The following is a 10,244-nucleotide window of genomic DNA, read 5'->3' as shown; positions in this document are numbered from 1 at the left end:
GTCCCCCCCAAATTCTTCTAGGAACCAGAAGTTAGGGAGTCCACAGGACAGGGCAGATGAGTGCTCAAGTTCCACTGGCAGTTGGCCATGAAGTCATAGGATTCTGCTGAAAAAAAGAAGATTCCAGAATAACTCAGCAGTACCTGCCTCCTCAGGATTCACTGAAGAGGCAAGGTGGAAGGGCAGGAGCCGCTCGCTACCCTATATCTCCACTACCCTCAGATCCACAGCCTCTCTTCCTGATTCATCTCCTGAAGGTTCACAGTCTCCACTCTCAACCCTTGTCTTCTCCCCAAGATCCAGACCTTCCCTCTTGGCCTTCACTTCCCTGAGTCCCACAGTCTTTTCTAAATTCTTGCCTATTCTGTGGCCCAAAGCCTTCTCTTCTTTCCCTCAACTGACCCCCAGCTCCTACAGCTTTCTGGCCTGGATTACTTGCTTCTTTCTCTCCAGCCAACCACTTGGCCACCTTGGCCTGGTGTTCAGCTTTGGGTAGCCATTAGGGGCACCGATAACCATTACCTGAGCAACAGGTGGTAGCTGCTGGTGACGCCATGTCAGGTGAGCGGAGAGGTGATATACAGAGTAGTCCTGCTTCTAAACCTCTGGCTTGTTAGTCCTAGTACTCTGTGTCCTTCCCCCGGGACCCTCAACCCCTTACCTAACCTCCAGAAGGGCTGATTATGCGACTCATTAAGATGAGTCTCTGAGGTCAGGGTGACAGCAAGAGTAAAGGCACTACTACTATCCTTGTGCACGAGCTCCCAAAGTGCCTCCTTCCAGAGCCAGCAGATGGCCCCTCACTAAGGCTTTCACCTTCACAACTGAGCACGGTCACACTCGAGGACCTGGAGCTTCTCCTAATAGAAGGCCTAGCAAGTAACGAGCCCTTGAATGCCGAGACCTCAGAGAAATATGAGTGCAGTGACCTGGTGTCCAGTTCCTTTGTCCCTGAACAGGACACTCCTAAGCAGCGGAAACATCTGGAACAGTGGTGAGCCTCGCAGAGAGTATGAGAGACGGCCATGTGGGGTAAGGGTGACGATACATGTGTGCGAGTTACCTCCCGGAGAGACATAGCTTGACAGACCTGCTCTGGCCCTAATCAGGGTAGCTGAGCTGCAGGCTGAGGTGGTTCGCCTGAGGGGACACAAGGACCGCTGTGAGCATGCCACATTGGGCCTGCTTCGTGAGCTGTTGCAGGTCCGTGCCCGTGTGCAGATGCAGGCCTCAGAGCTGCGCCAGCTGAGGCAAGAAGTCCAGCAGGCAGCCTGGAGTCCAGAGAAGGAGGAACTAGAGGTGAGTCATTGTCCTGATGTTTGGGACACTCCTAGATCCTGACCCCACTGATCCCAGTCATTCCAGGCTCTGGCTCCTACATGTCCAGAGTGTTTGCTGCAGTGACTTGGTAGACACAGATTCAACCTGCCTAGCCAGCGTTTCCTCCTCTTTACAGTTGTGTGGGCCCCAGAGCCAGAACCAGATGCAAGCCCTGGATAAAAGGTACACAGAGAGACGAGTACAAGCTTCGGTGGGAAGAGCTGGGACCCATGCTTCCCTGCAGAAGCTGGTATTAGGGCCCACATGGATCTTGTTTAAGTAAACAAGCCCTACAATCGTGCAACTTAGACTGGCTCCGACACACTGGGGCAGGCTGTACAGGTGGTGGGAGACTGGTTGCATGGCCCCGTGGCCAGACATGCCCCAACAGCTGCTGCCTAGCTGTTCTGGGGCTAGCAGGGCAACTCCTTCTGCCAGGCTGGTGGAGGTCCGAGAGGCTTTGACACACATCAGGAGGAAACAGGCTCTACAGGACTCTGAGCGCAAACATTCCGAGCAGGAAATAAACCTCAGGTGGGCCAACACCTTGGACTAGCTAGAAACCAGTTTTGTATACACACTGGAAATCTAAGACCTGAGCAATGCTGAGGTCTTCCTTCCCTGAGGCCCCAGGGCCCCTAGGGGAACATCCCATAAAGTGAATACTGTACTTCGGACTACTGGGGGCTCTACCTGTCTCCTCTCTTTAATCTGGTGCCTTGCCCTCGCTAGGGACCCCAAGGTCTATTTCCATGTGTCACCTGGGTGGGCTGTGTACCCCAACCTGAGAAGGACCTAGGACCCTAAAGCCCACTAGCTTCCCCATGGTTCCCTAGCTGAGTTGGTGTTAACCACACCTACTGCCTCTAGGTTGACTAACCTGACTGACATGCTGAGCCAAGAGGAGCAGGGCCGGGAAGCAGCCTGCAGCACCCTGCAGAAAAACCAAGAGGACACCAACCAAAAGGTGGACCTTGGATTGGCCAAGATGCAGGTACCTCCTGGAAAGCCAGGCCTAACGTAGGCAGGAGTCATCAACAGGGCTCTGAGTAGGAAACCTCCAGTGTTCCTTTGTCTCCCTGGCCACAGCTCTTTATTTCAGTGTACATGATAGCACAAGGGGAGGCTCACCAGTCCTACCCTGTCTGATGTGATCGCCTCTTATCCCAGATACATTGCCCACTCACTGACAGCTGCAATCTTAGGCACTGAAAACTCAATTCTGCTCTTTCACAGCCACACGTCAAGTGCCCTGTTGCTGCAGGTTTGGGGGAACGGAAGGCATGGGCAGGAGGCAGGGCCTCTTACTGTCTTAGTTAAACTAACAGAAAAGGAACATCTGGGCCTGAAGCTCCTTCTGCAGCTCTTTTCAGTTTTAGCATTTCTCCCAAGTAAGAATCACAAATTCCCAAGGCAGCATGTTCTCCTTCCTCTTGGGTCCCTCCAGAGGGGCCTCTGCATGGCGTGGTGGAGGCACATACCTTTAACTTCAGCACTCAGGAGGCAGAGGCAGGTGGATCTCTCAGTTCAAGATCAGCCTGGTCTACAGAACTGGTACCAGGACAGCTACAGGTACCCAGAGAAACCCTGGCTTGAGAAAGATGGATGGATGATGGATGGATGGATGGATGGATGGATGATGGATGGATGATGGATGGATGGATGATGGATGGATGATGGATGGATGGATGGGTGGGTGGGTGGGTGGGTGGGTGGATGGATGGATGATGGATGGATGGATGGATGGGTGGATGGATGATGGATGGATGGATGGGTGGATGGATGATGGATGATGGATGGATGAATGGATGATGGATGGATGGATGAGTGGATTGATGGATGGATAATGGATGGATGGATGGATGGATGGATGGATGATGGATGGATGGATGGATGAGTCGGTCTCTGCTTCTCCATGGAGCTCAGGGGGATGTTTACACATGCCTGTCACCCAGCTTTTTCTATCTATAAATGGAGACCAGGGACCACGGCTGCTGTTCTGTGTCCAGGCTCCTCGTAGGACAGGGCGGGCAGGAGATACTGGGTGCTTCCAGCTGTTCCATCATAATTCTGCTGCCCAGAAGTAGTGGCATTCACCTCATGGCTGCTGGGAAGTTAATGCATTGACATTGGCCCAGAAGCTTTGGGCTGAGGGTTCCTCACATCTTAGACATGGAGGAAGCTACTCTAATCGGGCCCATTGAGGGTTCTTTAACATCACTGTCAGGACTTTACATACCACTGCTTTTTTTGTGTTGTTGTTGTTTTGGTTTGGTTTGGTTTTTTTGTTTGTTTGTTTGTTTTTGTTTTTAAGATTTCTTTGTTTATTATATGTAAGTACACTGTGGCTGTCTTCAGACACACCACAAGAGGGTATCAGATCTCATTACAGATGGTTGTGAGCCTCCATGTGGTTGCTAGGATTTGAACTCTGGAAGAATGATCCGGTGATCTTAACTGCTGAGCCACCTCCTCAGCCCCCACTGCTTGTTTTTATAATAAAGTTTTATTGACACAGAGCCATGAACATTTGTTTAACATAGTGAGAGTTGCTACTTTGAACAAGATTTGGGAGGCTTCAGGGGAGACCCTGGGAGCTTGAAATGTTTGCAGCCTGGCCTTTCAGAAAAAGTGGCTGAGGATGGATTTGTCCCAGTTAATGGATTGCTGGCCTAGCATGCACAGAGTTCTGGGTTCAATCTCTGGCACCTATAAATCTGAGTGTAGTAGCATTACTGGTGTGAAGTCAGCCGGGGCTGTATTTGAGATCCTATGTTAAAAATAAAACCTGGGGCTGGAGAGATGGCTTGTTGGTTAAGAGCACTGACTGCTCTTTCAGAGGTCCTGAGTTCAATTTCCAGCAACCACATTGTTGGCTCCTGACCATTTGTAATGAGACCCGATGCCCTCTTCTGGTGAGTCTGAACACAGCAACAATATACATAAAATAAATACATCTTTAAAAAATAAAAATAAACAAATAAAATGTAGCCATCCATGTTTTAGGCTCTGCTCCTGCAGGGGAGGGAAGCCAGCAGTGGCTGAAATGAACTTTATCCAGATGATGACAAAAGCCTGGTTGGTCAGAGCCTGAGAGCTGGGCCTTTGGGCAGTAGAGCCCTGTGGCCACAGAGAAGGTGATAGGCAGGTGGATGCCGTGAAGGTTTCTTGCAACTTTTATTTGGTGTATAGGAGGTACAGCAGTCTCACTGTGAAGCCTGGCTCACCTCAAACTCAGCAGCCCTCCTGTGAACATCAGCCTCCTGAGTACTGGAACTGCAGTCATGGGCCACAACATCCAGATTTGTCAGATCCTGACATTCACTCCAAATGGGGAGGGAGCCAACAGGCTAAAGAAAGGGTCCAAGTCTAGCTCAGCAAACAGATGAGTTTCCTGGGGCTTCTTACAGGATAGCATGGGTAAGATAGGCGGGTGCAAACCAAAGAGCCCCCATGGCCCCACCATCAGCATTTTACCCCTTAGTCTTTATTTAGCACTAGAGGGTTGGGTGGGAGGGAGTGCTGGTAGGAATTTCAGGGTAAGGTGTAAAACTCTCCCTCCCCTCCCCCAGAGGAACCATTAGCCCCATTCCTGTAGGCAGCCATCTGCTCAGAGCTGTTTCTTGTGACCTTGACTGCAAACCAAGACCTCTGCAGGTCACAGCTGCTCAACTGCATAATGGCACTGGCTGTTCAAGACCCAAAGGAGTGTACTACAGTGTATGGGAGCTGGGCCTCGAACCTCTGTCCTGTGCCTTCTGACCCTCAGAGCAGCACGACGGGAATGGGGAGGAGGCAGAGCCTAAGGGTTACATCTAGTTTTCCCACCCACACCCTTGATAAGGTGCATGGATGGGTGTTCTCACATACTGTGGTGTCTTCACAGCAGCCTCTCTCACTGAGGCTCCATCTCAGCATGGAATTCAGTGCCCCAGGTATATCTGAGGCTCTGGATGTGTGCTGAATGGTCTAGGATCCTGTGACCTTGATCTTTAGGTCCCTTCCTAGCCTATGAGTGTTCTTGGGGACAGTGGGTCTTATCTGCCCTACCTTTTCTCCTGCCCAGTGTGTGCAGCCTGGCTATGCAGGGGTTGGGAACACGGGGATAGGCCAGTGAGAAGATGGACAGACACACCAGGCAGGGTAGGATGTCTGGCAGGGAAGCTTCAGGTGACTCTGTGGTCCCTCACAGGCCCAAATGACTAAACTCAACGAGGAGATGAGTCTCCGCTTCCTTAAGAGAGAGGCCAAACTATGCGGTTTTCTGCAGAAGAGTTTCCTGGCCTTGGAACAGGTAAGCGCCTGGGTAGGGCCCAGTGTCCTCACGAATTGTCCAAGCGAGCTACAAATTTATAGCTGCTGGGCTGGAGAGATGTCTCCAGTGGGTAAGAGCACCGGCTGCTCTTCCAGAGGATCCAGTTTAATTGCTAGCACCCGCATGGCAGCAATTCCTGTTCCAGGGGCTCCAACACTCTGAAACACACACATACACATGGTCAAAATTCACAGCAGCTAGTGTTGTCTCCACAGAGAATGAAATCCTCAGAGAGTACACGGCTGATGGCGGAAAGCAGCCTACGGGAGGAACTAGAAAGCCGCTGGCAAAAGCTGCATGAACTGACAGAGGAGCGCTTGCGGGTCCTGCGGGCACAGCGCGAGGTGGGCCTGGGTGGCCAGGTAGGGTGGGAGGTGGCATAGACACCAAGGCTCAGGGCCCCTTCTGCCACAGCAGGAGGAGGAGGGTCACCTGCTGGAGCAGTGCCGGGGCCTAGACAAAACTGTGGTCTATCTGACCAAGTTTGTGCGACAGAACCAGGTGTCACTGAATCGTGTACTGATGGCTGAGCAGAAGGCTCGGTGGGTGTCATGTCAGGACAATGGTCCATTCAGTCCCTCAGCTAACCTCTGGGGAGTGCCTTGACTCTCTCAACCCCTGCAGCTTTCAGTTACGCACTGGCTAGTTGGACATGTCATGACAGAATAGCAACCCTCTGCTAGAGCTCCTGTTCCTCCTCCACCCTAACCCTCACAGTCCCTTCTTGGTAGCATCCCTCCTCTGGACCATGGATCACCTAGAAGGTCCCAGAGCTAACCAGCAGCACTCCCCGCCGCCCGCCCTAGCCAGTGCTAAGGAATAGTTTGGGTATCAATACACAGGGAGGCCAAGGAAAGCTTGGAGGAGATCCAGGCCGGGGAGTTGGCTTCATATGTCCATGAGAATCTGGAGGCTGTGCAGATGGCTGGCAAGCTAGCCCAGCAGGAAACACAGGAGGCACTGGAGTTGGTAAGGGGCCCAGTGAGGTGGTGGTCAGCAGGGATCCTTGTGTACATAGGCATCCAGCAGAGCCTAGCTGACTCTGTGCTATCCCATGTAGCTCCAAGAGAAGAACCAGGTCCTAGAGGACTCAGTGGCAGGACTGGACCAGCAGCTGAAGGACCTGAGTGACCACTGTTTAGCTCTGAGCTGGAAGCTAGATCTGCAGGAGCAAACACTAAGCCTGAAGCTGTCCCAGGTGAGGTGGACAGACCCATAAGGGAGGGCAATAAAGGATGGAGCCATGGGTAGAGACCTGATCCTCTGAATCAGTCAGGGTGGCTCCTACAGTCCCTTGGCCCCTAACACTCTTTTTCTCTCCCTCCCCCACTCTGTTTTCTTTCTTTCTCTCTTTCTTCAATTCACATTTCAGCTGGGTGTGTGGCGCATAACTTTAGTCCCAGCTCTGGAAGCAGACAGGCAGATCTCTGTTGTTCAAGGCCAGCCTGGTCTACAGAATGAGTTCTAGGACAGCCAGGACTGTTACACAGAGCAACCCTGTCTTGAAAAAGCATCCCCCAATCACCTTTTAAAGCATATAGTTCGATGGGTTTTGTTGGTTATATATTTTGAGTTTTTTTAAAATATTTATTTATTATTTATTTTATTTATGTGAGTACACTGTAGTTGTCTTCAGACACACCAGAAGAGGGCATCAGATCCCATTACAGATGGTTGTGAGCCACCATGTGGTTGCTGGGATTTGAACTCAGGACCTCTGAAAGAGCAGTCAGTGCTCTTAACCACTGAGCCATCGCACCAAACCTTGAGTTTCTTTTATGTATTTTTTATATATGTGTCTGTGTGTATGCACATGTGTGTAAGTGCTCAGGCAAAAGAGTGTCAGTCTTCAAAGGCTGAAGTCACAGATGATTGTGAGCCACCCAACCTGGGTGCTGAAAACCAAACTCCAGTCCTCTGGAAAAACAGCAAGTACTCTGAACTGCTGATCCATTTCTCCATCCCATTATTTTTTTTTCACTATTTTGTTTGAAGAGAGGATCTTTCTATGTAGCCTAGCCTGGCCTGATGTTCAGTGTGATCCCAACCTCAGGATGCCAAGGCAGGAATATTAAAAGCTCAACCTTAACCCTAGCTAAAACACAGCACTTTTAGTACATTTACAAGAGCAGCTATCCAAGTCAGCTCCAGAACTTTTCTTTATGTCAGATAGGAACCCAGAGCCCAGCAGTCCCTTCAACAGTCCCTTTCCTCCCCATCTAGCTGTGACCTATGTGATGTAGGCACTTCATCCCAGCATGAGCCTTTCATCACGGGCTTCTCTCCTGAGCTGCCTTCATGGCTCATTTCTCTTGTGTGGATCCATGCTCCATCCCTTGATAGCTGGATAATGTCCCCACGTGTGGACAGGCCACGTTTTGCATGTTCATTCCTCTGTTGATAGACACAAAGGGTGTTCTCTTTTGTAGCTGCTGTGAACACAGCCTCTGGTGTGGTGCGTAGGTCCCCCAACCTTGGCTGGCTCTGCATCCTTTCTGGGTATGTGTGGCCAGAGCAGCTGCCAGTGGGGTCCATTGACCACAATGTCTGTACCCTCCTGCAGTGTGGCCAATCTGTTCTCTACTCTTGTCATGAACAACTGTCATCTCCTCAAGGGCATGTTTCTGCTCAGCTGGATGGCCGTGCCTGGGAAGGCCACCTCAGCTGTCATAAGTCTGGAATATCTATCCTCTACAGTGTCTGGCCAGGCTCTCCGGAAAGTCTGCATGCTTTAAACAAACATGCTTTAGAGTCAGATACTCTGCCTCCTGGCTTCAGCAGGCCTTGTCTACCCATCTCTCTACCATCTCTCACTGGATGTTGAAATTGTAGGTACAGGCTGCATGGGAAGGTATGGAGAGGAAGTCCCTCCAGGATCTGGCCCAGTGGCTGAAAAATGTCTCAGTTCACTTGCAGGAGGTACAGGAGAAAGTGAACAGCTTTCCCCAGCAGGTGGGTAAGGCCGGAGTTGCTGCTAACCTTGAGGTTCTAAACCTTGGCTAGGCTTGAACTGGCCTGGGGCTCCTAGATGGCTGTGCTAAGTCACCTTGGGCTCCTACATCTTCCACATTTCAGATAGAAAGTGTCTCCAACAAGTGTGTCCTTCACAAGAGTGACATGGATGTGAAGCTCTCTGCTGAGGGCAAGGCCAGGTGAGGGTTTGAAGCCACCCAGACCTCTGGGAGGTACAGAAACTTCTGACCTCCCTGATTTTCTTTTAAAAGATGTATTTGTTTTATGTATGAATACAGTGTTGCGGTCTTAAAACATACCAGAAGAGGGCATCAGATCTCATTACAGATGGTTGTGAGCCACCATGTGGTTACTAGCCCCCACCTCCCTGATCTTCACTGGTCCTTTCAAGCCCTGCCTCTATGTTGGCCCAGTCCCCAGCTAGGCTCTACCTCCTCTAGAATATCATGCACCTTTGAGTTGAGCACTATGACAGCCTCAGGAATCTTCTGAATCGAGCCTTTTTCCTTGGGCTCTGAACCTCCTATGACCAGCCCCGGGTGCCCACAGGGAGTCTGAGGTTGAGACTGTGCGGCAGGAGCTAGCTGCCCTACTGATGTCTGTACAGCTTCTGAAAGAGGAGAACCCTGGACGGAAGATCGCAGAGATCCAGGGCCAGCTGGCCACGGTATCCCATGGGCCCCAGGAAGCCACCTGTGTCTGTCTGCTTCCCTAACCTCCAGCCCCTCTGTGTTTTTGTGCTGGTGGGTACATTTGGACATCAGCAGTCTATGATTAGAGCTGTGTTTAGTTTCAGAAGCAAATGATAAAGTTGGAGAACAGCCTCCAGGCCAACAGAACCATCCAGAACCTGAAATTTAATACTGAGACCAGGCTGGTGAGAGAAAACTCTGGGAGAACCACTGACCACCCCCCACCTCACCCTCTGCCAGCCTGTCCCAAGCCCCTCTATCCCCATCTCTACAGGGCCCCAGGATACAATAGGTGTGTGGTGCTGAACGGTGTTTCCTGGAAGCGAGGACCTCCCGCTGGGCTTCCTCTCTAGAAGACATCCCCACATACACACATCTGCCACCCACCTCTGTGATCCAGTTCCCATTTCTCTGTACTTGTCTTGTTCCCTGTGGGTCCTCTTAGCACCATACCTCTGCACTTGCAGCGCACAGAGGAGATTGCAACCCTGCGTGAGAGCATGCTGAGCCTGTGGAGTGAGGAGGGTCCCTGGCCTCTGACACTGGGCAGCAAGCGGGTATTCATGTCCCTGGTGAGGCAGCGGTTCTTCATTAAGGATGTAGCCCTTGGCGAGCTGGTCCCTGTGAACTCCTGGGGAGTGTACCAAGCTGTGAGGTGGGCAGCCGAGAGTCCAAGTCTCCCAAGCGTAGCAACCCAGCCACAGGGGTATGTTGTATACAAGCTATGTCTCTGGGCAGGTGGCTTCATTGGAAGACAGTCCTCTTGAACTTGGTGGCCCAGAAAAGGACTGGAGTGAGCTCGGCTATGACCCAGTGGAAGCCTGCATCCGAGGTCACATCTCTGACGGTGTTCCAGAAATAAACATACCAACTCTTGTACCTGTTGGAGCCAAAGTCTCCTGCTGTCTGACGGAATGATTTTTCCATGACTCACTGGCCTGACA

At 51.4% G+C, this 10,244-nt stretch overlaps 1 protein-coding gene across 1 annotated transcript; it reads left to right on the top strand.

Moving 5' to 3' along the window:
* Positions 1 to 554: 554 nt before the first annotated feature.
* Positions 555 to 10,162, top strand: CCDC154 (coiled-coil domain containing 154; the record flags this gene model as incomplete). The annotated part of the gene is made up of 17 exons (XM_080942291.1): positions 555 to 561; positions 784 to 994; positions 1,110 to 1,299; positions 1,457 to 1,503; positions 1,759 to 1,854; positions 2,191 to 2,314; positions 5,513 to 5,614; positions 5,851 to 5,979; positions 6,053 to 6,177; positions 6,478 to 6,604; positions 6,696 to 6,833; positions 8,468 to 8,587; positions 8,711 to 8,787; positions 9,158 to 9,275; positions 9,399 to 9,485; positions 9,768 to 9,955; positions 10,039 to 10,162. The coding sequence occupies 17 exons, from the start codon at positions 555 to 557 to the stop codon at positions 10,160 to 10,162; spliced, it is 2,010 nt and encodes a 669-aa protein (XP_080798417.1).
* Positions 10,163 to 10,244: the final 82 nt, after the last annotated feature.

Source organism: Micromys minutus (assembly GCF_963924665.1).
Source record: "Micromys minutus genome assembly, chromosome: 31".
NCBI classification, from domain to species: domain Eukaryota; kingdom Metazoa; phylum Chordata; class Mammalia; order Rodentia; family Muridae; genus Micromys; species Micromys minutus.
The sequence above is the reverse complement of the archived record's forward strand: the minus strand, read 5'-3'. Positions and strand labels throughout refer to the sequence as shown.